Source organism: Gorilla gorilla, chromosome 15 (assembly GCF_029281585.2).
Source record: "Gorilla gorilla gorilla isolate KB3781 chromosome 15, NHGRI_mGorGor1-v2.1_pri, whole genome shotgun sequence".
Taxonomy (NCBI): domain Eukaryota; kingdom Metazoa; phylum Chordata; class Mammalia; order Primates; family Hominidae; genus Gorilla; species Gorilla gorilla.
Genome location: NC_073239.2, coordinates 110,840,248 through 110,865,938, shown reverse-complemented (window position 1 = coordinate 110,865,938; position 25,691 = coordinate 110,840,248). Strand labels below are relative to the sequence as shown.

The following is a 25,691-nucleotide window of genomic DNA, read 5'->3' as shown; positions in this document are numbered from 1 at the left end:
CAGCATGTCCTTCCCTAGTGGCTCCTCCCCTCCCCTCCTCACCCTCCTTTCTTTGAACCAAGATCTTGGCCCCCAGCGCCCATTCCCAGATATCTCAGAGGTTTCAACCTGGCCTCCCTGAAACCAGCCACCTCTGCCAGCAGCCCTCAGCCTGGGTGGGGCTCATTCAACTTCATGACACCCAAGATATGGAAACTCCAAAAGAAATGTCTTTATTCTTTTAACTTTCTCAATATTTACAAAGAACAAGAAGAACAAGAACAACAACTGAGATTGGCTCGCAGAGTGGGTGGCAGGTGAACAGATGCGTCACTCTGGCTTCTGGGGTGACTGCAAGGCAAGGAAGGGCAACATCCCGGTACCTATGGTCTGCACAGGGACAGCGGGACAAGCTGCTGGGCCCTGGCCTGCTTGGGGAGGGGCCAGCCAGGTCCAGCCTCCCAGCTTCCAAGGCTGCAAGGCTGAAGGGTCACTGCCTGAGGAGCCCTGCCCCAATCCTGCCCTCCACTCCCATGCGCACACAAACGGAAGAGGCCACACTGTGGCCCAGCCACCTCCTCACAGGAGAGCGCCTCGGGGACCTCGACACTCCTGCAGGCCAGAGGTGGGGGCTGAGGCCCTCTCCGCATGGCTAGAGGTAGCCAAAGACATTGAAGATGGGTGGGGGCACGGCCGGCTTGGTGGGGATGGGTTTCAGCACCACGGGCCTGCACACCTTCTGCCCCAGGCCGTCCACATCCTTGCAGAGGTGCGCCAGCTCCCCGGGAAAGGCAGGGCTCTTCCTCCAAAGGCCGAGGCTGGGGACAGGACTCTGAGGCAGTGCCCCCAGGGGGCCTGGATAGATGGGCTGTCCATGGTACTGGAAGGGGCAGCAACTCCAGGCATTGACGCGGCCCACCAAGGAGACCCCAGGCATCTTGAGCGGCTCCTTTTCAGCCAGGGCCCTTGGAGACATGGGCACCAGGGTAGTCTCAGGTCCCAGGGGCTCCAAGCCCTTGCAATTTTTCTTACCCTCATAGGGAGGTCCCTCCCTGGGGCCCAGTCCCCCCTCCAGCCCCACATGGTAGCTGTGGGTGGGCCTTGGCTCTTCCCAGAAGGAAGCGGGCAGCTGTCTTTTCCTCATGGGCACCTGGCCAGGCTGGGCAGCTTCTGGATGCTGCCTCTGTGGGAGCTGCTCCTTAGCAAGACATTCCTCCCTGTAGGGGTTCCTCAGCACCTTCTCCTTGCAGCCCCCACCCCCGCCGGGGCTGGAATCAGGGCCCAAATCCAGGAGCAGCCTCCTGGGCCGGTCCTCAGACCCCCTTTTCAGGTAGGGCTCAGCACCTCTGCCAGGAAGGCCCCGCGGGAGCCGGGAATACTTCTGGGAGAAGCGCTTGAGCTGCTTCTGCAGGTACTTGCGATGGTCCACGGAGCGGCGGCAGGGTGCGGACTTATCCAGGGCTGCCTTGATGTCGCTGGATGCCAGGTTCACGAAGTTCAGCAGCATCTTCACATCACTGTCGGATGCCATCACCAGGGGGCCACTGCACGAGGCTTTCCATGAAGAGGATAGGCTCTGCTGGTGGCTGGCAGCTCCAAGGAAGGACACCGAGCTGACCTGGGGGACAAAACAGGCCATCGGAGTTTCTCCAAGCAACCACACCCAGCCCTCCCAAAAGACCACAGCACCTGTCTACAAACAGTGTCCCCACCCCAGCACCTCTCAGCCCTAAACAGAGTCCTGGGTAGAGGGATGTGGGTGCAAGTGGCTGAGCACTTCCTGCACACCTGGAATGCGGCAGGCACCAGCAGAGCCTCGCCCAGCCTGCTTGGGTCTGGTGCCCCTTCTTGCAGCCAAGGCTTAGAAAGGTCAAGCAAGTCGCCCAAGGTGACCCAGCTACAGGTGGCATTGCTGGGGCTGGCACACACTCCCAGCCTGCCCCATCTCCCACACACCATGCTGCCAACGTGTGCAACTTGCCAGCGAGGTGTTTATTCTCTGAGCTGAGGCAACTGCTCCTCTTTAAAGCAAGGCCAAGCCCCCTTCCTCCCTGGTGGTAGCCTCCCCCTCCCACCACTCCTGCCCCCAGCACGAGGAGCACCAGCCCCCCTCCTCAGTCCCCACGCTCCACCCCCAGCTCTCACGCAGGACCAGGCAGGACCCCTGTCTGGCACTTAATCGAGACCTGCCTTGCGGGCTGATCTCAGGCTGCGGGCAGCAGGGACTCCCCCGAAGAAGCATCTGCAGCAATTTCATGCCTCCTCGGCCGCCAGCCACGGCACCTCGCCCCTCCCCCAGGCCCCAGCCTGCCCCCACACCCGCCACCCAGTTGGGCCAGAGCCACCGGGCCTCCACACTGACCAAAGGTGCGGCCCGGGCCCCACCAACGTGGCCCGGCAGGTTCCCCACTGCAGACCTGGGACAGGCCCCGGCGCAGCCGGCCGAGCTCCGTCCGGCTGGAAGCAGTTGTGCAACCCTTGAGTGGGCTGAATGGAGGACAACTCCCCGGAGCTGGGGGGCCCCTCAGGCCAATCAGGAGCGCCTCTCCAGATACAAAGCATCCCAATCAGGCGGCGGCGCCCCGTTCCCACATTCTTTGCCGTCACAAATTGTCACCATGGGGACCATCACAAAAAAGACAGCTCCCAAATGCAATCATTTCCCGGTAAATTTCTACCCTTCAGCCCCACTCTCCTCAGCCTCCACGCCCCTCCTCCCCTTGACCTCGGTTCCCTGGTTTCTCAAGGGGGTGGGGTGTGTGTGTGTGTGTGTGTGTGTGTGTGTGTGTGTGTGTGTTTAAAATGTCCAGGATCGAGAAGGGGCTGGGCCTAGTGGAGACAGGCTTGCAAACCTCCCCCAAAGACTCCAGGCCTACAGCTGCCATGCTCCAGTGCGGACAGACAATCGGACGGGGTAAGCCGGGGCGGGCTGCTTTTCCCGCTGTCCTTGAGTGTTGAGTGGCTCTCTCGCTCTCACTCTCTCTTCTCCTGTCTCTCTGTCTCTCTGTCTCTCTCTCTCTCCCCCCCTGCCACCCCCACCACCCTCCCTGCCAGGATCCCCCAGGGATCGGGGATGGAGGGCCTTCAAGGTCGGGAGGTGCGCTGATGCCTGTCGGAAAAGGTGGCCGAAGAAGGACTCTCTAACGAGGTGCTGGGATATCCATGGGAAGGGAGCTGGAGCTCTCAGGAATCTTGTCTTTATGTTTGCTTCCTCAATTGAGCTGCACAAAGCCTGAATTGCCCATTCAGCGCAGCCGGACAAAAGGTTGGCGTTGCACGGTCCCCTTGCATTTGTAGTCAAACAGTTAGGGACTTAAATCGAGTCGTCATGATGGAGAAAGAGGTGGACAAAGCCCATAGAATTGCCATCAGCAAACATTTTCCTGTGTCATATTAGCCAGTTTCCATGGCTCCCCCTGGCCTGCAGACAATGGGACAAGTTTGCACACTTGGCTACTGTCACCGTGCCAACGCCGGCGGGGCTGCAAGCAGGGCCGCTCTGAGCAAGCAAGGGAGCCCAGAGCCACTGTTGGCCCTGCCCACCAACTGGCCAGAGGGAAGGTGAGGCTGAAGGCGAGGGCGGCCGCCTGGGAAATGCTAATGGTCGTGCCTCCGTGCCAGCCCAGCTCACGGGCCCCTTTCACGCCTCGTCATTTTTCTGCCCAGGCTCAGCCTCCTCTTCCCTCCTCCTCTCCTTCCCCTTCCTTTTCTCTTCCCCTTCTACTGCCTTCTCCTTCTGTCTCCCTCACCAGCCAGATGGCTGGTGGTCTGTGCGCCAACCCACACCTCCGTACTACAACCTAAGATTTGGCATCTTAGGTTGCAGGACTCCTCCCTGGAGTCTCCCTACCCAGACTGGGGGCATTGGCAGGGCAGGGCCAGGGCCTCCATCCAGGAGTAATGGCCCCGCTCCTTCCCACTGGCCAATAGATAGCTGCTGTGGCCTGACTCCAAGCCATCTCCCCTACCCCTGGCCTGAGGGTCCTTACAGGCAAAATGAAGGGTTTGGAGGAGATGGCCCGGTGCTGACAAGCTGTGACTCAGTTTAGGCCTTGAAAGCCAGCACTGTATTCTCCATGCCCCTACCCTGCTGCGGGGTCGGGGAAGTGTGGACCGAGATGGAAGTGCCGCTGGACTGACGCATCCTAGATTGTCGGCCACTACGCGCCCTGGAGGGTTGCTCCTGCCTGCGGCAACCTTTGCATGGGTGAGAGCCAAACCATCATCATTTTAAGTGCCAGAGATTTGAGGGCTATGTGTTTCTGCAGCACGTCCCAGCCCACCCTGACTGGTACAAGCAGGAAACATCCTTTCTGCTCCAAAACATCTGGCACACGTGGCTGAAGAGAGCGCCCTGAGGGCCTGTGGCCACCAGGGCCAGCTCCCTGCTGCCTACTGCATGAGGCTGGTGTGCACAGCCAAGAGTTTGAACCTCTCCAGCAGCTGGCACCTGACTACGTAACCACCTGCTTTGCTGTGCTCGCCCTTTTCTCCCCAGGCCTTCTGTGATTTGTGTGGGCTGCATCATTCCTCTCTCCAGAAGATCTTCTCTCTTCTAACGGCGTCAAGACATTTCAGAGCCACTCAGCTCAGCTCCCAGCTTCCTTGAGATTCCACGGCACCTGCAGCCCTGCTGGCCCATTCTGCACTGCCCGCTCGTGAAGCTGTCTCTCCTTTCTTAGCCAGTAGTAAGCCTCCCCACCAGGCCCGTGGACTCCGTGGGAGGTGAGTCGGTGTCTTACGAAAGTCTTTCCAAAGCTCTTAATGTGGGCTGTTCTTCCACCAAACCTTTTTTGAGGAAAGACAGAAGGAAGAAAAGAGGGAAGAGAGAAAGGAAAGGGAGAGAAAAGTGGAAGAAAATGGATTCTTTGTGGACACCCAGCATGTGCCAAGAGCCGTATTCCACAACCACATGAAGACCTCACCTGACCCTCAGGGCAGCTCCGTGAGGGTAGTGTTGTGGTTGCCCTGACAAATGAAGTGAGGTTGAGTTACTTTCCCAAGGCTTCACAGCTGTTAACCAGCAGAACTTGAACTTGAAGCCAGGCCCATCTGTGTCCAAAGGCTGAGTTGGATCTGCCTGGCCACATTGCCTTCTGGAGCTCCCGTGAGCACCAGATGCTGCCTAAGCGCTGCCGGCCAGGAAGACCAGATTTTCTCCATGCGTCCTGGGTTCCACTCTTCTAGCCCAATGTTGGACCTTCCTGACTCAGGAATACGGGAGCTGCAGCTTTGGGAAGTCAGGAGCAGGGAGAGGAGGCAAATGTGGCTTGAGGCCAGGCCTCTGGATGCCTCTGACCCACACAAGGGAAGGCTCCTCTGTGTTTTTCTGATTGTCCATATAGGCAGGTGGAAAGACAGCAGTAATCACACCAGTCATAAGACTCTCCCAGTGTTCTCTCATTATTGTCCTGGGTCTGGGCAGAGAGGGGATTATTTTTCCCATTTACAGTTGGTGACACACCCACAGAAGCCTCAAACCTGATTCTTGGGCCCAACTCAGCCAACCCTGTCCTCTCAGCCATTCTTAAAGGCCCAGCTCAAACACCCCCTCCTCCAGGATGCCTTCCACCAACTCCTAGCATTGTTAATAACGCCCTCTCCCATCCCTGTGTTCCTAGAGTCAAAGATGAAGTCTAACCTCCTTAGCTAAATGCAGAAGGCCCTTTGTAATCTGACTCCTACTAGAGCCTGGCACAGAGTAGCTTCTTACTAAATGTTTTATGAATTAAATACTTTGCCCATTCCAATGAGCAGGATTTTTCCTGTGAACCGTAAACAGCTGCTTCCTGTCTTATTTTTTTTAATTTTGTCTGTTTATTGTTTGCCCCATCCAGGTGAGCTCCAGAAGGGAAGGGAGCTCGTTCACAGCTTTCTCTCTCTGTATCTCCTGTGACTTGAATGGACTCAGCACACAGCAGGCCTGAGTGAAGGATGCTTGTGGTTGCTATGGCTTACATGACAACGAATTGTCTGTGATCCTACAGGACTATGGCACATGAAAGCTGGAAGCGCTTCTTTCCGACTGCATCGCCCAGCACCAGAGCCCGAGTTCTGTAAAGCTCTGTTAAAGGCACATGAGCTGTGCTGGCTTCAACTGCCCTGAACTTGGATAAGCTGGGCCGCTGATGGACCCTTCCCAACCAGTTGTTGCTGCCTTGGTTTCCCGACAGTCCACTGTGCTGACCCTGCCGCAGGGACTCCCAGCTTTGCATCAACTCCATTCAACACCTACTGTGTGCAGGGACCAGAGGGTGTGGAGGTGGCATTCCCTGCTTTATCTTGATAAGTAAACGTTTGTCTCCTGCCCACTCATCAGTGAAGCAGAACAACTACCTAGCAGTCTCCTGGGAGCCACCCCTCCAGAACCTCTGGATGTCAACAGACACCATCTACTTATAGGATTCAGCCAGCACATGTGTAGACTGGAGCTGCAAGTGAGAAGAGGCATCTGGCAGGGCATGCACAGGCCAAGCCTTAGGGACCCGAGGAGCTCATCTGGGGCAGTGGGTTTTCAAATTGCTTTGAAGCAGAGATGCCCATTTAAAAATATGTGGAGATTTAGCCAGGCACGGTGGCTCACGCCTGTAATCCCAGCACTTTGGGAGGCCGACACGGATGGATCTCCTGAGGTCAGGAGTTCGAGACCAGCCTGGCCAACGTGATGAAACCCCGTCTCTACTAAAAACACAAAAATTAGCTAGGTGTGGTGGCGGGCGCCTGTAATCCCAGCTACTCGGGAGGCTGAGGCAGGAGAATCATTTGAACCCAGAAGGCAGATGTTGCAGTCAGCTGAGATTGTGCCATTGCACTCCAGCCTGGGGGACAAGAGTGAGACTTCATCTCAAAAAAAAAAAAAATGTGGAGATTCAACGTGTAAAACCATGACAACTGTGGGCTATGAGTACAACTTTATTTTCCATGCTCAAATGCATACCTTCTACTTATTTGCAAACAATGCATTAGAACAAGGAGTCTGTTCTGATGATATAAAACTTTGAAATCAGGAGATATGGATTATGGTCTCACAGCAGCCATCAGCCGTACTTTGTTTTGGTTGCAGAACATTTACAAAATCTCGGTTTAGAGAGAGAAGCAGTTGAGATGTCAACTTTTTAAAAAAGTTTATCTTTTAATTAATTTATTTTTTGAGATAGAGTCTCGCTCTGTCACCCAGGCTCTAGTGCAATGGTGCGATCTCGGCTCACTGCAACCTCTGCCTCCCAGGTTCAAGTGATTCTCCTGCCTCAGCCTCCTGAGTAGTTGGGATTACAGACGCGTGCCACCACCCCTGGCTAATTTTTGTATTTTTAGTAGAGACAGGGTTTCACCATGTTGGCCAGGCTGGTCTCAAACTCCTGACCTCAGGTGATCTGCCTGCCTCAGCCTCCCAAAGTGCTGGGATTACAGCTTTCAGCTGCCACGCCCGGCCTAAAAAAGCTTCTCTTATGATCTTAGGATGGTCATCAAATGAAAGGAGTCCCTGGAGAAACTATTACCTGGTCCCCACAGGAGTTAACCTGACTGCCCAAGTTCACCAGTCGGCAGCCTAGTGTGTCACCTTGTGAGTTAAAATGCATTTAAATGTATCTGTTTGTTGGTACATGTTTGGTAATGTTTTAAATTGCCAAAAATAAATGTTAAAGGAGATTTTACATTTTCACACGTCTACAGAAAATTCAGTTCCAAAAGATGGGCTGACTTCTCATTTTAGAGATGAAGACAGAGAGGCCCAGAGAGGGGCAGAGATTCATCCAAGGCAAAGCCAGGCAGAGCCAGGTAGGAGAAGCACCTGGGAGGGAGCTCTGCTCTGCCGGCCACCCTGTGCTGTTTCTCACACCTCATCATATGAGTGTAAAGTCCTACTTGATGGAAATATGTGTCATATATTGTCATTTGTTCTTCCCAGTTGCCATGGTTACTCTCTTTAATGGATGAGGAAGTTGAGGCACAAATTGGGCTAGGAAACTTGCTGAAGGTCCCATGGGCAGTAAATGACAAAGCTAGGGTGGGAGTGATCCTAAGATGCTGCTCTCACCGACAACTGTGAACCAATGTGAGGGCCCCGTCTTCCTCCCAGGGGCCTTGCTAGCCCAGGGCTGCAGACTCTTCCTAGCCACCCCTGCCCTGGAGAGTTAGGCCCGACCGACCACACCAGCTCGGGGAACATAACAAAGGCCACGCGGAGGACAGAGTGGCCCGGCAGCGCCTCTGTGGACATGCGACGCAGACATCACAAGATGATTTATGTAACCTCTTACATAATGGCAGCATTTCTATCAAAGACCAGCCCGCGGCAGGCTGTCAGCTGTAATCTGAGTGGACGTGCTTCTTGCTTCCTGGGAACAGGAGGCACCAGGTCAAAGCCAACCCCTTTGGCTGCCAGGCCGAGGGCTTCCTGCGCTGGTGAAGTTGCCTGGTGTGGCTGTGCCCTCAGAGGAGGCAGAGACCTTGTAATGCCCCAGAGTAGTCACAGCCCGGCTCAGCCAGCCCCAGCACCCCTGGCTGCAGTCCACCTCCAGTGACAGAGACCACTATCCATGTGATCAAGTCCCACATTGGAAGTGCTTTCAACCATATTATTGTACCATGAAAGGGAGACTGGCTTCAGAGATAAGATCTTTGAACTCTGCCCCTACCTGGCTGTGTGATCTTGAGGTAGTCACTCACCCTCTCTGGGCCTCAGTTTCCTGGTTGAATTACATCATCAATGCTTGACCTCTGTGCTGCACACATGGGTATTGATACGGTGCTATCATGTGATATGGTGCTATATGATAGCGTGCCACAAGTCGGTGCTACTTATATTTGGCAAATGATTTGGTTTTTCCTAGTATAAATCCGAGCAGATTCAACATCATAAAATCAGGTAAGCCCACTTACACTCCCCTGTGCATTCTTGAAAGGGATATGAATGAGTGGGGTTAGAGCTGGTGAGTCTGAGGACTCAAGCCCTAGGAGAAGAGGAGAGCTCAGCCCATCTTCACCATGTGGAGTCTCAGGAGGGATGGGGTTCAGGCAAAGAGTTCTATGTTGAAGAAGAGTGGTGCAAACAGACCTCTGTGTCTTGTTCCTGATTTCAGGGGAAAAGCTTTTGGTCTTTCACCATGGGATATGATGTAGCTGTGGGAATTTTGTAGATCCTCTTTATCAAGTTGAGGATACTTTCTTCTATTCCTAATTTTCTGGGAGTTCTTGTTGTGAATGGATGTTAAATTTTGTCAGATGAATTTTTTGCATCAATTTATATGATCATGTGTTTTTTTCTTTAGCCTATTTACAATTTGTACTATGCTAAGATATAACATCATAACATTTACTATTTTAGCCTGCCTTTCTGTCTTTTCCTCCCTCCCTCCCTTTCTTCCTTCCTTCCTTCTTTCCTTCCTTCCTTCCTCTCTCTCTTTCTTTCTTTCTTCTTTTTTTGAGACGAGGTCTTGCTCTGTCACTGCAGTGCAGTGGCACAATTGTGGCACACTGCAGTGTCTTGACCTCCTGGACTCAAGCAATCCTCCCACCTCAGCGTCCCAAGTAGCTGAGACTACAGGTTCACGCCAACACATCCAGCTAATGTTTAAAAATTTTTTGTAGAGAGGAGGTCTTACTATTTTTCCCAGGCTGGTCTCAAACCCCTGAGCTCAAGCTATCCTCCTGTTTCGGCCTCCAAAAGTGCTGGGATTACAGGTATGAGCCACCACACCTGACTGCATTTCACTTCTGATATCATAATCTATGTCTTCTCTCTTTTGGTCAGTCTTGCTAGAAGCTTGTTAATTTTATTGATCTGTTTAAAGAACCAGCTCTTTTTTTATTTTTTATTTTTATTTCTTTTTCTGTTTTCAATGTCATTGACTTCTGCTTTTATCTTTATTACTTCCTTTCTTCTTCTTGCTTTGGGCTTATTTCACTTTTCTTTTTCTGAGGGCATGGCTTTGATCATTGATTGAGATCTTTCTTGTTTTCTAATGTAGGCCTCTTAGTGCTATAAAATTTCCTCTCAGCACTGCTTTGGCCGCATCTCACAAATTTTGATATGTTGTGTTTGCATTTTTGTTTGGCTCAGTATATTTTTGTTATTTTCTTTGAGATGTCCTCTTTGGCAACGAGAAAGACCTATGTGGGACTTTCTCGGCAACAAGATGACCCATGTGGGACTTCCTGGGGAGTCAATAATGCTCAACAAGTGGTTCTAAAGCATTTAGTGAACACCTACTATGTACAGGACATTCTCTGAAGTGCTGGGGGTAGCGAAATGAATACGAAATCCATGCCAACAGCCTTGAAAATAGTTTACTCACCTCTTATTAAATGCTAATGATGTTTCAAAAACTTCCTCTGTATTAACTCCTTCATAATGAGGTGGATATTGCTATTATGCCTACTTTACAAATGAGGACACTGAGGCACAGGTTGACTAAGTGACTTGACGAAGACCCCACAGCCAAAAGGGGTGAAGCTGAAGTGCAACCCAAGCCAGTTACTGTGATTTCATGATTAATCATCATGATCAGTAAGCTCTGAGCCTCCTATTCCTCACCCTTGAAGTGGAGCTAAGGGCAGTTCCCTGGCAGGGTTGATAATGAGGATTAAGACATCAGCCATGAAAACTCAACAAACACATCAATCTCCTGGTTCATAGTCGGTGCCCTTCCCTTGCCTTCGCCTCTCCCCTGGGCTGGATATAATGGCTGCTCAGGTGAAGCTGTAAAGAAGGGCTAGTGGGACAAAAGTGACTTGGTAGTTGTGTCTGTGCCCTGCGGGGCATCCCAGATGGACCACCGCCCCACATTCATGCCCCTGCTCTGCACGCTCCCCCACCCCCACACACCCATCACCTTGACTGTGTCCTCCAGCACTGAGAGGCCTCGTCACTCTCCCGGGCACCAACCAGGAATGAAAAGTCTGTTTGATCTCAACTGTCATCTCGGGTTTGATTGGCGATGACTGGCAGGTGCCCTGTGGAGAGATTCCAAGGGCTCAGTAGACAGAACACTCTGATCTACTAGTGATGTCTTCCCTGAGGGAGGATGGAGATGAAGCCGGCTGTGTGCCAAGTGTCCCTGGATCCAGGTCAGAATCACAGGATGGGAAGCCAGGGATGTCAATACTTGGCATTCTGGTGATCCAAGCCTGCCATTTTAATCAAGGGATTGGAGCCCCTTGAGAAAAGCAGTGACTTATTCAAGCACATATTCCTGTGACCAAGATTCAAGTTTCCCACCTCCCAGGCCAGAATTCATCAGGTCCATTCAACAGACATTTGTTACTAAGTTTCAACTCCAGGCCGGGCACTGACTTAGCCATAATAGATATCTTACACATCTCATAGTATTTATTCTCACAACAACCTTCTGTGATAGATCCTAATGTCATTCCCATCTGGCAGATGAGGAAACTGGGGCTCAGGTAGACTAAAGACCTTAACAGCTAGTGAGAGACAGAGCCAAGATTCGAATCCTTACCTCCTGACTCTGAACCCGAATCTTTCTAACATGCTGCTTTGTTTCAGGGGTGAGAGGCAGCAGTGATGGCTACAGCCATACCTTGAGTCAAGGCACTGAGATGGAGAGTGTTAGGCATTTTGGAGAGCGGAGACAGTGAGAAGCTCAGTGCAGTGGCGAAGAGAGGTCGCTGCAGGGAGTGAGGTGAGATAAGGTTAAGTAGAAAGGTCGAATCCCCCATGTATCTTTGCATGCAGTAGGCACGTAATACATGCTTAATGACTGACTGAATGAATGAATGAATGAATAAACAAATCAGAACATAGAGTAAAATGGTTGGTTGGCTCCTGAGCCGTTTTAGGAGCTCCAACAGCCAGTCATAAAACAATCTGTAAACAGCAAGTGCATCCTCAGTGCCTGGCTCCCACCCCTCCAGCCACACTGTCCCTCAGGTATGTTGCACAAACAGCACACCTTCGTCGTCAGAGAGGATCCCTTGCCTCCTGGGATGGGAGTTTCCAAGGGAAAAGTGATGGGGCAGGGGTCTAACTCGCATTGAATACTGCAATGCCCCAAGAGTTAGATATTTGCCATCTCATTTAATCCTCATTAAACAAATAAACCAATGAGTCAAAATGAGTCAATAAAACCCGAAATGGGTATTGTTCTTCCCATTTGACAGATTCAGAAACTAGGACCAGGGAGATAGAACTCTCCCCTAGTGGCAGAGGAGCTGGGGTTTGGGCTCAGCCGGTGTCTACAGTGCCCTTAGGGGAAGGTGGGGTTGGCGGTGGGCATTGTGCCCTCTTGCCTTACATATTCTCAGCCCCCACCCCAGCCACCTGGAGCACCTGTCCTACTTGAGTAATAGAAGACTCTTCATCGGCATCTATCATTTAGTTCCTGGCCTCTGATCACAACTCTGTCTGTAGCCCAAATCTAGCCCATAACAGACTTTTTCAAAATTCTCTGAATATGCCATCATCTCTCAGGAAAGGGGCATTTGCATCATCAGCAAAAGGGCCATTTTCACCTGCCTCAGCATTCCATTCCCGTGCTCCCTGACTTGGTCCTGGTGGGGCATGCTGGGACTATGAAGAGTTACTGCTGTGAGCGCTGCAGCCCCCTTACCTCCACCCTAGCACCAAGGTGAGCTCTCCTAGACCAACGTTGGCCCCTTGGATGGCATTCCAGTGCCTGGCACATGGCAAACCCCTTGAAGCTTGTTTGTCACCCACAGAGGTCACTCACACACCTTAGGAGTCAGACAATTGCATTTCGTTCCTGCCTCGCTCATCTGGGCAGTGATTTCATCTGTGTGGGCCTCACACTCCTCATCTGATAAGCTTGGTGGAAACAGTGCCCAGCTCCCGGGCTGGGGTCCCTTTCAGCAGGCTAAAGGATGAGTAGGGGTTGTTTTAGCTCTGCTGGTCTGGGGAGGAGGGGAGACTGGGAGGAAGAGCGTGAGGCAGGAGAATAGGGTCTGGAGGCAGGAACCCAAAGGCAATTCACACGGACCTCCTAGAACTGAATCAAAAGGAAAACACCATCTTTCCACACCCAAGTAACAAGGATTAGAGGCTACTCCCTTTGCAAACCCTACCTGTTTTCCCACTGTGTTGCACATGTAAAATGTAAAGTACCTCTGATCGGTCACCTCCTGTCACCAATCAGACTGGTCATGGGCCAAGTCTTTATTTACATAGGGTGTAACTCTGTATAACCAACGGGAAACCTCTAGAGGGTACATAAACCCTAGAAGATTTGCAACCAGTGCTCTTGAGCCACTTGCTCAAGTATGTTCCCACTGTGTACTTTCATTTCAGTAAATCATTGCTTCATTCTTTTGTTGTTTTGTTTGTGCATTTTGTCCAATTCTTTGTTCAAAGTGCCAAGAACCTGGACAACTTATAGTCAAGACCCTCCACTGGTAACAAGCATATAGATAAAGGAGAAGATTGGGAAGACGTGGGCTGGAGGGCTGTAGACCACTCCCAGGGTGAGAACTCTTGCTGATGTTTCAACAGATCTCAGCCAATCCTCCCCAGAGCAAGAAGCATGGCAGTGGATGTGAGTTCAGGTGTGTTCAGTGGACCTTAGAGTTGGGTCTGTAGCCACATCCCCAGGGTGAGGGTCCCTGGATGAGCCCTGAACAGGGCCAAGTCAAGCAAGAGCCTCTTCTCTCCCCCTTCCCTGTTCCATTGCCAGTTATTTTTCTAACCTTATCCACTGGTCATCCTTCGCCAGCCACATCCTTTTTCTTGCTGTTCCTCAGGCACCAGGCTCACTCCCACCCAAGGGCCTTTGCACTTGCTGTTCCCTCTTCCTGGAATTCTCTTCCCTTAGCTCAGTGGTTGCACTGATAGGCTTGCCACGTGTTTGCATAAATAAAGTTTTATTGGAACACAGCCAGGCCAGTTTTATTGGAACACAGCCATAGACATATTGTCTATGCTGCTTTTGCCCTACAACAGTGGAGTTGAGGGTTGTGACTGACCCCAGAGTGCACACAAAGCCTCAAGTATTTATAGTCTGGTCCTTTAGGGAAAAATGTTGCCAGCTCCTGCCTTGGATACTTGCATGGCTCACCCTCCCCAGCTTTTCTGTCTTTTTTCAACTCACTCGCTAGTGCAGGCTTCCCACTCTCCAACCTCACCTCTTTCTCTGCTTTCTTCCTCTCCCTGGCGCTGGGTACATGAGATCTCTGGGTATTGATTGCATTCATTGCCTGTCTGCCCACCACAGCACAGGTCCCACAGGGGCAGGGACTTGGGTTCTTGTTTCTTGCTGTACCCCTATGCCTAGAACAGAGCCTCACACCCAGACGTGCACAGGAAATACACTGTCAGTGAATGAGAGCTTCCTACACTCCTGGGCACTGGCTCAGCCCACACCTCTTGGCCCCTGTCTCAGTTTTTCTTGCCATGGAGCCAGGGTCTTGGCAGGTCCCTTGCCAGTTCTCTCCCCAAGGAGGTTGAGTCCTATCATGAATGATCACAGTCCCCAGAAACACCCAACCTGGGTTCAGGGGAGCCCTGCACCACATCCGTTTTATGAGGCTCTCATTATATTAAAAAAATAAAATATTTGAGGTGATGCACATCCCCAAGTACCCAATCTGATCATTACACATCATATACATGTAGCAAAATACTACCTGTACCCCCAAAACATGTACAACTATTATATATCAATACAATTTTTTAAAGACATGCTAAACCAGGGGTGCAGAAATGATGGTATTTTCAGTGTTGACCTAGAACAAAATTAACACTTTTAATGCACAAGTTCACTGTTACATTTCACTGTTACAGCTCACGAAATAGTTACAGAGTGTATTTTCAATATTAATTAAATTTTGTTAACAATATTAAAGTTTACTGGAATATTAAGACAATTTTAAAATAATTAAAGTCTATGTTAATTTCAATATTAATTAACAGTGACCAGAGAGACACAAAGTAGGAGTTGGAGAGTCACTGTCTTTCTTTTTCTCAATCCTGTCACATGGTGATCTCATTTGAAAGGAATATATACAGCATAATCCCCCCCCAAAAAAATCAAAACTCCATGCTAGGACGCAGGCTTCTGACTCCCCCACAGAGCTCCCTGGTACAGTGCAGGAGAGCATTCTACTCAGGACCTCGGACCTCGCCTGGATCTCCCCCTCCCGCACAGCCCTGCCCTGGGGCCTGTGACCCTCCCATTGAATGCTGGCCCATCCTAAGCTGATGCTCTGAGACTTTTAAGCCCCAGTAAGAGCTTTGATAACATTCAGTTCACAGAGGCACACAGGGCCTCAATCTCACACACCGACAGGGCTATCCGGTCCTTCTTGGTAACCCCGCTGTACAGAGGAGGAAGCTGAGGCACAGAGTGACCTGCCCAAGTTCATGCAGCTAGGAATTGGCAGACCTGAGATCAGAATCCACGCCCATCTGAGCTCAGGGAGCTCCTTGACACTTCACATCTGTCTCTTCCTAGGGGCCAGCCCTACACAGATGCGCCAGCCCACGGAGCAGCTGGGAGTGTTATTTATGAACCTCCTAGTCTTGGCCCAATCACCCCTCAAGGGCCCCATCACCTCAGGCAGTGCATCTGAAATGCAGATGCTCCAGGTAAACTGAGGCAGTGGAGAAGAGATGGGTTCTGGTGCCAGCAGGACCTGTTTTCCAGCCATGGCCCCACTGCTGTCAGATGTGTGCCCCTGTCACTATTGCTGTAGCAACCTCCCTGAACTCAGCGGTACTCATGGGTCAGGAATTCAGAAAGGGCAGTGAGAGCCACATATCTCCATCTGCAATGTCTGGGGCTGGAAAGACTCAAAGACTGGGGGTGATTTGACAGCCAGGACTGGAGCCATCTCAAAGTCCTCCTCACTCATGTCTGGGCCTTGATGCTGGCTGCTGGCTGTGGCCTGAGCTGGACTGTTGCAGGCACAGCTCCAGTGACCTCTCCTTGTGGCTTCCTGACTTCCTCACAGCATGGCGGCTGGGTTGCAAATGTAAACATCTCAAGAGACAGGAAGTGGAGGCTGCTAGTTTCTTATGACTGGGGCCTAGAAACCAAAACCAGCACCACATCACTTCTGCAGTATTCTCTTAGCCAAGCAGTCACAGAGCCCAGACTCAAGAGTAAGGGATGTAGACCGCATCTCTCAATGGGAGGAAGGTCAAAGAACTTTGGAGCCATGTTTTTTTCTTTTGTTTTTTTTTTTAATTCTTTTTCTTTGTTTCTTTTAAAAATGTTTCTGGAGGGGCCATGTTTTACGACTGCCACATTCTGTGACCTTGGGCAAATGGCTTGATCTCTTGAGGTCCCAGTTTCCTTGTCTGTAAAATGGGGATAGTGGTGTCCACCTCAGAGGGCTGTTGTATACGGTGAACTGAACTCTCAGTTAATAGCAAAGTCAGGCCTTGCACTGGATCCTCAGGCCCCACAGCCAGTGCTCTTGATACCACCTGCCCTTCAAGTTGGGGCACACATACTGCTTCTTCCAGGCCTGGGGCAGCTGGGAGGACGGTTTGCGTATGAAGTCCAGTTAGGATGTGGGCAAGCCTTTCCACACATTCACTCAAAAGTGTGCCTTGAGCACCTACTATGTGCCAGCACTTTCTGGGCTTACAGCTTTGATCAAAGCAAGATCTCTGCCTGGGGAAGTTAGCTGTACATTCGAACCCTGTATTTGGGGGATGATGAAGCCCCTGCACAGAGCAGCCTCTGGGCCTTTGGTTCTGACAGTGGCAGCTCTGCCTCATCTTGGTCCATTCCCTGCTCCTAGCTGGCCCTGGTCCTGTCCAGCTAGGCAGGACTGTGGGGCATTATCCTTGCCAACTCCCAGTCTGGCCCCCTCCCTTCCTGTCTGTGTTCTATCTATCTATCTATCTATCTCTCTATCTATCTATCTATCATCTATTCATCCATCCATCCATCCAATCCCCTTGTCTATCTACTTACCTACCTATCACGTTTCTGTTGTTTTCATGGCTTATTTCCCACCAACCACTTTATAAGATGACTATCCTAGGAACTCCAGAGGCCTTGGGAGGACACAGAAAGATCTCTCTGTTCCCGGGGTATTTTCACATTGCTCAGACCCCACGGGACCTTAACACAGGGCTGGGCTTCTGAACCAGCTTCCTTTGGTCACGAATTCTTTGTGGCAATAATAGATGTGATGTGTGTATGCTGGGAGGTGAAGGTACTTACCAAGTCTTTTTTGTTGATTGTTTTAAGTTATAACTCTAATTATAAATGGTTGAGCCGTGTCCATGTGGCCGTGAATGATGACAGCCCCAAGCCCTCCCTGTTAGCCCAACTCTGCCCAGTGAGCCTGCTCCAACATCTGGGAGCCATGCTAACTCAAGCCCAGCAACTGGAGTCTGTCTTGGCCACACCCAGCATGAAACCTGCTTGGAACTCTGCCCCCGCTCAAGTAGCCTCTGGCAGTAGAAAGCGCATGTGTGCTGGAAATCTCACAGCTGGGTGTGATTCCCAAGCCTATGCCCTGACCTTTACTTTGCCTCTCTGAGCCTCATCAGTCAATGAGGATAATAGCATCCTCTTTGCAGGACTCTCATGAGAGCTGAATATCTGGGTGCTCACTCACACTCGGCTCTGGGCAAATCTTCAGTAAATGTCCCTCCTTCCCCTCTGAGAAGCACACAGCCGCACCTTTGCTCAAGCTGTTTCCTCCACCTGGACTGCCCTCTTTCCTCTCACTCCCTCATTCACTGTCAAAATTAAACCCATACATCAAGGCCACATTTAATATGAGCCCTATTTCCAAGGCTGTTCAAAAAAAAGAAAAAGAAAAAAGCAAATTTTTCTTTTAAGCAACTGTCTCACTGAAGACCAAAATGTGAGATGAGTTGGAGGGATCAGCTGTGGTTGTGACTTGGGTGGGCTGGGGCAGCAGGCCCCCTCTTAAACCCCTGAAGTCCATCTGCAGAAAGATCGAGGCTCTGCAGAATATCTTAAAAACAGGGACTGGGTCTGGTTTATTTCTGGGGCCCTGACAGTCCAACTGGCTCAGGGTAGGGGCTCAGAAGTGCTTTGGGAATTAACTGAATTAAACTGAGTCATGTGGAGTTGGGAGGCAGACACTACCAGACAAGCAGACATAGTTTTTTCCCTGATCCCAGCCTCATCCCCGAAACTGGTGTGCACCCAGAGCTTCCCATACCTCCTGGCCAGCAGGGGCCTAGAGGTGGCTGCAGGTGGCAGCCATCAGAGGGACCCTGGCGCCCACTCAGCACTAAGAGGCCAGTTGTCTCAGCACCCCACAGGCCTGGCCTTGGAGTCCCTGGTGTAACTGGGCTCATGGACACCAGACAAGACCAGAGAGGCCTCCTGGAGAAACATGCAAGGATTGGGTTTGGTGGCCTTGTCACTTCCAAGGTGAGACACAAAGGAACACCTTTTCAGTGGGAGAGTATTTATGGAACCAGGTAAGATAGTAATATTTGCTAATACTCATTGAGTACCTACTATGTGCCAGCCACTATTCTAAGCATGTGGTGTATTAATCAGAGTTCTCCAGAGAAACAGAACCAACAGCTCACACACATATGAGGAGATTTATTAGAAGGAATTGGCTCATGTGATTGTGAAGCTAGAGAAGTCCCACAATTCACTGTCTGCAAGCTGGAGACCCAGTAAAGCCCACTGTGGAGATTCCAGTTCAGATCTGAAGGCCTGAGTGCCAGGAACATTGAGGGCAGAAGATCGATGTCCCAGCTTAAGCAGTCACAGGCAGAAAGCAAACTCACTCTCCCTCCATCTTTCTGTTCTATGCAGGCCCTGAACAGAATGGATGGTGTCCACCCGCATTGGGAAGGGCTATCTGTCTTACAACCCATGAGTAGATATTATTAGCAGCCCATCTTAAGATGAGGAAGCTAAGGCACAGACTGGCGAAGTGACTTGTTGAAGGTCACAGCTAGTAAATGGCAGAGCCAGACACAAACCCCAGCAGTCCACCTACAGGGCTACTGCCTCCATCTGCATGTGAATTTAATTCCATGCAGAAAAGGCCTGTATCATCGAGTTGTTTGGTATATTTATTTCCCAAGCCCCCACCCCTCCATCTCCTTCATGAAGAGCGGAGCTAAAGAGTCCTCTGCTCACCGACCTCTGTGTGGGCTACTGGGTGTGACAGAACCTGGAGGATAGGCTGATGGGGCAGAGGCTGGGACAGAGGAAGGGAGGGTGGGCTGGGCTTCAGGAACAGAGGAAGGGAGGGTGGGCTGGGCTTCAGGAACAGAGGAAGGGAGGGTGGGGTGGGCTTCATCCTGCTGGATGGTGGGGAAGGGACGCTGTGAGGATGACAGATGGGCTTAACAAGGGGGGATCGGGCACCAGAGGCCTCACAACTTATTCATGTCAGCGCCATGATTTGCGCCCAGGTTGTTGGGCCTCAGCCTCTGGGCATGACTATTGCACTACAGTGGCTGGGGAGGGACAGGAAGGATGGGTTTCTGTGCCCATTAGGAAATAGACTTTATAGGGTCAGATATGGGGGCACAAAGGAGAAGAAAAGTTCAGGGAGACTTGCAGGCTTGGGCAAGCAGGCAGGTGGTGGAGTCACACCCTAAGAGGGGGGACCTGGGAGGAGGGACCCTGCCATGCCCTTCAGGGTGATGGTGACCATCAGATGAGATGGGGGCACTAGGAGGTCTGTGCTGTCATAGCAAAGACATAACAGTTGAAGAGCACTTACAGGTTTTTCCTCATCTCCATTTCCATGTCAAAATTTACCAGTCCTGTGTCCCGTTTCCTCCAGACCATTGCTAATCTGATAAAAAGGCTTCCCTATGGAGGTGGCATTGGAAAAAGGCTGAGTTCCCTTCTAACCTTCCCCTTTCTTTTTGCCAGGCTCCTTCCTGAGGCAAATTCTCAGCCGCTGTTGCACGGAGTAAGAGGGAAGGGCAGGGTCAGCCTGGGGAGGATGTGGTGGGATGAGTGCTCAGGGGCTGAGCACCACACACATACCAGCCATCTTGGAAGCCACCTCATGTGCCAGACCAGATGGGCCACACCCCTGTCTCCACTGAGAGTGAGCTTGCTGTCTCCAGAGGTAATCGAGCAAGAATAAGACTGCCAGTTGGGGAGAAGATAGTAATGCAGATTTAAGCATCAGTGTGTGCACTGGGGAAGTTGCCTGAGGTGACCTGCAACCTTCAAGGTCCAGAGTCAAACATGCTGGGATGGTGAGAATTGGAAACTCCTGGGAGTACCCGCAGGAAGGAGGGTCCCTTCGAGGCATCTCCCTGTCTTTCATCTCCAGTTTGTCCACAAGGCCTCACCTCTGGCATGGCTGCCTCTCAGACTGGCCAGTCCTTTTTCCATCCAGTACATCTCCATCTCTGTACACCTCATTTCCAGGTGAAGAAGCCAGATCCTCAGAATGTCAGGGCTGGGCAGGACCTCAGAGCTCAGCCAACCAACCTTTGATTTTCAGGGGAGGACCCCAAAAGCCCAAAGTACAAACAGACAATGGCCTGCCTGTGTAGGAAAAGAGAACCTTGGCCCACAATCTCTGCAGCAAGCAGCACATGAAGCCAAACCAAACCTCTGTGGCAATGGGCCCAGAATGGTCAGGGCTCGGTCAATCCTGGTCAGCTTCCCTATCGTTGACTACTGCTTCCAACTCAACACCCATGAGAGAAAGCCAAATATGCTCCTAATGCAATCACATAAGATGTCGGGCTTCCAGCTAGCCACCTCCCGCTTCCCCATGCAACAACCTCCAATAAGGGCACACCTGAGGCCTCCCCCTTTTCGCTATGATGCTTCCCCTCACCCTGCCTGCCTGGGAGTCTCTGTCAAATGCAAGTGACAGTGGCCCATTCCCTTGCCATACCAAGCACACAATGAACGGCCTCTGTTCTCCTTTGGGTGGTCCCAATTTATTTCCACAACACAGAGACCCAGGAAAGGATGGTGGGTTGTTTAAGGTCACATTCCAGGTCTAGGACAGAACTCAGCTCATTCGTTATCGCCTCGTTAGAACTTTACTTCTCTGACTCCCTCTATTATTCCAGGTAGAATTGACCACGTTCTCCCTCTTGCCTCTCAGTATCCTTCACACTCTATCTCAGCACCTTCCACACATGCGATGATTTTAAAGTATGTCGAAAGCTGTGTGATACTCATCCCTTTAAGAAGTGGAGCCTAATACTCCTCCCCTTAGTGTGGTCTGGATTTAGTCACTCTTCTAGTGAATAGAATGATATGAAGTGACCATCTGTGACTTCAGAGATGAGGTCATAAGAGGCTCAGCAGCTTCCTCCTTGATCTCTTGGATCAGCTCTAGGGGAAGCCAGCTGCCATGTTGTGGGGATGCTCAAGGAGCCCTGAGGAGAGGCCCATGTGATGAGGAGCTGAGAGGACTTGGGCCAAAAGCCAGTGGAGAATTGAGGTCTCCTGTCAGTAGCCATGTAAGCAAGTATTCTGGAAGCACATCCTCCATTCCCAGTCAATATCTTAACTTCAACCTCATGAAAGACCTTGAGCCTAGCTCAGCCACTCCCAGACTCCTGACCCACAGATACTGTGTGAGGTAATCCAAGCTTGTTGTTTCAAGCTGCTAAGCAATCTGTTGCAATAGATAATTAATGCAACACATTTCTGTGTTTTTTGCCCTACATGTCTGAGACATATAATATCCAATAATATCCAGTTAGGAGCTCTTGAGAATAAGGCACCAGTAGCTCAGGGCTCAACAATGTTTGATGGACAGACATATGGATGAATGGATGGGTAGATGAGGGTGCATAAAGTAAGCGAGGGGGCACCCTTGCTTACTTTGGCTTCAGGGTTGGATGGATGGGTAAATGGATGGATGGATGGATGGATGGATGGAAAGATGGGGAAATGGGTGGGTGGATGGATGGATGGGGAAGTGGATGACTGAATGGACAGGTTGGATGGATAAGTAGATAGGTGGGCAATTGAATGGATGGGTGGATGGATGGAGGCATGGGGAGATGGGTGGGTGGATAAATGGATGTGTGGATGGATGGATGGTTGGACAGATGGATAAATGGATGGATATTCGAGAACTTCCAGGCTGCTCAGAGGCAGCAAGCTTGGTGTGGGCAGTTGCAAAGTTTATTTTAAAAGTCTGATGATATTTTAGTTCAACATGTTTTCGGACAATGGGGCCCTTTCTTGTGCTCCTTGGTGGCCCAGAAAACATAGTTTTGATGGTTAATTGAGTGGTGGTCATAATTTCTTCTCCTGTAAAGACCGTACTTTTCGTCTATGAGGTTGCTCTAGGCCTGACTGTCCTGTCAACTGTCTCTTTGGTTCCTATCTTATCTACCTGCCAAGACCCTACTCTCTCCTGTGAATCTCTTTTCTTCGTCAGACACCTTGCATCACAGATAGTTGGAGATGAAAAGGACCTTAGAAACCATGAGAAACACCATGGGCCAGGAGAATGGGGAGCTCTGGAGCCATAAACCTGGCTTCAGGTCCCAGTTCTGCCACTCACCAGCTGGGTGGCCAAGGGTAAGTCACGTAACCTCTCTGACCCTCAGCCTCTTCCTCTGTGTGTGGCACCTGCCTGCCATCACATGTGGAGTGCTCAGCCCAGAGCTGGCCTGTGCTACGGAGCTAAGCACAGAAACAACCCATCAATGTCACTATCATCTCAAAGCCAAAGTCCTGCCATGTCATTGGGACAGGCTACAGTAACATGTGCAGAGTGTTTATCTCAGGAATCTCATTTGTGAGAGCCATTCATCTCATCAAACCCTCTTAGTTTGTTGTTTTTAGACAGTGTCTTAGTCTGTTACCCAGGTTGGAGTGCTGTGGCATGATCATGGCTCACTGCAACCTCGAACTCCTGGGCTCAGGCAATTCTCCCACCTCATTCTCCTGAGTAGTGGGGATTACAGATGCGCCCCACCGTGCTGGCTAATTCTAAATATTTTTTTTGTTTGTTTTTGAGATGGAGTCTCACTCTGTTGCCCAGGCTGGAGTGCAGTGGCATGATCTTGGCTTACTGCAACCTCTGCCTCCCGGGTTCAAGTGATTCTCATGCTTCAGCCTCCTAAATAGCTGGGACTACAGGCATGCACAACCACACTTGGCTAATTTTTTTTTTTTTTTTTGTATTGTTTAGTAGAGATGCGGTTTCACCATATTGGCCAGGCTGGTCTCAAACTCCTGACCTCGTGATCCACCCACCTCGGCCTCCCAAAGTGCTGGGATTACATAAACATTTTTTTTTGTAGAGACAGGATCTTGATATGTTGCCCAGGCTAGTCTCAACCTCCTGGCCTCAAATGATCCTTCTGCCTTGGCCTCAAAAGCTTTGGGGCTACAGGCATGAGCCATGGTGCCAGGTAGACCACTTCATTAACCAGGTGAGGAAACTGAGGCTGAGAGGTGGAGCGGTTTGCCCAAAGCAACCTGGTGAATTAGTGGCATGGCCAGGACATGAATCCTGACTCCAAGACCAGTGCTCCTCCTCTCTCTTCTGAACCCATTTTCTGCACCCTTGGCTAACAGAGGAAAATGCAGGATTCACCTGAACACTCAGCTTTGGCCTCAAATGGCCACGAGAGGGAGCCCTTGGAATTGCTCGGGGCCTCCGTGCTTCTGGTGAAAGAAGCCTTTCCGTCCGTTCTTGAAGGCGCCTAGGCCAGTAGCCCCCGCCCTGCCCCTTCCCTCCCTGTGCCAGCACCTCTGAGGCATTCCAGACTCTGGCTCCTTTTCCTTCTCTACCTCCACCCTTCACCTGGATCCCAGGATTGTCTTTCTCCTCTTCCTGAGTAGAACTGGGATCCTCAGAACCCCACAGTGGTTTTGCCAGGCAGTTGTTGCACATTTGAGGCACCCTGGCTTACTTTGGCTTCAGGGTTGCAGTGACATGTCTAGTTGTCCCTTAGCATCTACTGACACTCCCATCCAGCTATTCCACACACTTCTGCTCAGCCACGCCGGGTGGGAGAGGCCAGGCCAGGGGAGGTGGAGGAGGTGGGAGAGGAGTTTACCTACCGTGTAGCCTGAAGATGACAGAGTTACAGCACACAATGACAGGACATGGCTCGGAGTGTTAGTTGGACACAAGCAGAAGGGCTGATAGTAGAGGCCTTAGGGACAGCTTTGGTGGCAGATTTCAGCCGTAAAGGATGCAGAATAGTTGGCCAGGCAAATAAGGCCCACAAGTTCCTAATAAACTGGGAGGAGGACCCTTGCCTCTGGGTCAGGGGTGCTACCTGGGAGGACACCCCTTCTCTGGGCATCAGTAAATAGGGCTAATAAAACCCACTCTGCCTTCCTCATAGGAGGAAAGAATGTCTGAGTACATACAAATGGAAGCAGGTTGGAAATTAAATACCATGCCCATCTCGGGGATGTATTTTAGCACCGGTGTTTTTCTCTTTCCCAGGACGTTCTCCAATAAGCGTTCATTCTGTGCCCCCAGCACCCACTTTCCCTGTCCGGACCTTCCTGCAGATGCATTTTTGAGACCACTCAGGTTCCTGGGTCACTGATGAGCGTCCCTGCGGGCCTCCCACCATCCTCCACTTGGTGGCTGACTCCAGCCCTCTTCCCTAGCTTGGGTTTTTCCATGAGTCATTTTAAAGTCTTTGTATAAGGCCTATTAGGATAAAAACAGGAAGGCAGGCAAGCCAGCAAGCCCTGGAGGCCATCCCTGGGCTCTTAGGAGATTAAAGTCTGCAAACACAATCCCAGTGTCTGTGGGCCATCTGCCCCCGCACCTCCCATGTGCTGACCAGGAGGACCTCGGAATCTGGGATGAATGTGACACTGTTTGAATGTTGGAAATGCCCCGTTGCTCCTTTCTCTATATCTTTTTAGGCAACACAAATGGCAAGCTCTTTCCAAGTGTCATTCTCCAAATAGATTCCTTCTTGTCTAGGGTCGGTGGGGAGGGAGTGGAATAAGAGGTGAGCCCCTCTGATGCTCCAGCAGCCCCCTCTGTGGGCCCAGCAGGCCACTCTTAACATCTCCAAAACCTGTGGTTCTTGCAGGACATACACTTTGTTTCATATTCTCCTGGGCTCACTGTGCATAACCGCCTTTGTAATTCTCCAGTTCTCCCAAATGCATATTCTCCCTTGCAGACAGCATTTTTCAGAGAACAGGAGGGAGCTGCTTCCTTAAGTATCGCCTGGGATCACATTCAGACTGGAGATGTTGCCAGAAGCAAATCCACCTCAGTGGGGATTCTGGTTGACCCAGGAGACCCTCTGCTCCTGAGGGAACTACTGAGGGGCTTGGGCTATGACTCCAGGACCAAGAGTTTTGGGAGAGACTTTCCTTCCCTGGACAAGGAAAAGGAAGTGGAGCTACCAGCTGCTGCTCTGGGAGGCTAGAGGCTCATCTCTCTACCATGCACCCTTTCCAAAGCTCTGTTCTCTGAGGGCTTCTGGAAATACCCGCTTTAATCAGAGTTAAGCCGGATTTGAAAGTTGAGATGATTAGATGTGTCAAAAAAATTTTACAGTCTAATAACACCCAACGCTGTCAAGAATGTGGAAAAAAAGAGACATGTATGCATTGTTGATGTGAGTGTCAATTGGTATCCATTTTTTGGAGGGAGTTTGCTAGTATCATTAGAATGTGAAATAGATATGCTCTCAGACTCAACATTTCCACTTCTAAGAGTCAATTCTAGAGAAATATGTGCACATAGACACAAAGAGTCGGGCATGAAGATGTTTGCAGAAATGTTGTTTGCAACTGCAAAAAACAGTAAAATAAAAAGCCACCAAATCAAAAAACCAAACA

The 25,691-nt window shown here is 50.9% G+C and overlaps 1 protein-coding gene and 2 long non-coding RNA genes across 8 annotated transcripts; 2 read left to right on the top strand and 1 right to left on the bottom strand.

The window, feature by feature from the left end:
- Positions 1-187: 187 nt before the first annotated feature.
- On the bottom strand, positions 188-10,915 carry FAM181A (family with sequence similarity 181 member A). Of its 5 annotated transcripts, none has more exons than XM_004055609.5 (2): positions 10,815-10,915; positions 188-1,597 (listed from the first exon to the last, which is right to left on the bottom strand). In XM_004055609.5, exon 2 carries the CDS (start codon positions 1,508-1,510, stop codon positions 632-634), a length of 879 nt encoding a protein of 292 aa, XP_004055657.1. In that variant the 5' UTR covers positions 1,511-1,597; positions 10,815-10,915; the 3' UTR covers positions 188-631. The 5 variants fall into 5 exon arrangements, with proteins under 5 accessions (XP_004055657.1, XP_018895536.1, XP_055217264.1 ...); XM_019039991.4 differs by having other exon boundaries at positions 10,808-10,890; XM_055361289.2 differs by lacking the exon at positions 10,815-10,915 and adding an exon at positions 4,446-4,535.
- LOC129526610 (uncharacterized) lies at positions 3,049-8,969 on the top strand. 2 transcript variants are annotated; one of them, XR_010130820.1, is made up of 4 exons: positions 3,049-3,540; positions 4,478-4,704; positions 5,817-7,543; positions 7,654-8,969. It is a non-coding gene; the product is annotated as an uncharacterized lncRNA (long non-coding RNA). The 2 variants fall into 2 exon arrangements; XR_010130821.1 differs by having other exon boundaries at positions 3,049-4,186.
- A 10,308-nt stretch (positions 10,916-21,223) lies between the features above and the next one.
- Positions 21,224-25,465, top strand: LOC109029500 (uncharacterized). The gene is made up of 3 exons (XR_002008606.4): positions 21,224-21,361; positions 22,294-22,436; positions 25,025-25,465. It is a non-coding gene; the product is annotated as an uncharacterized lncRNA (long non-coding RNA).
- Positions 25,466-25,691: the final 226 nt, after the last annotated feature.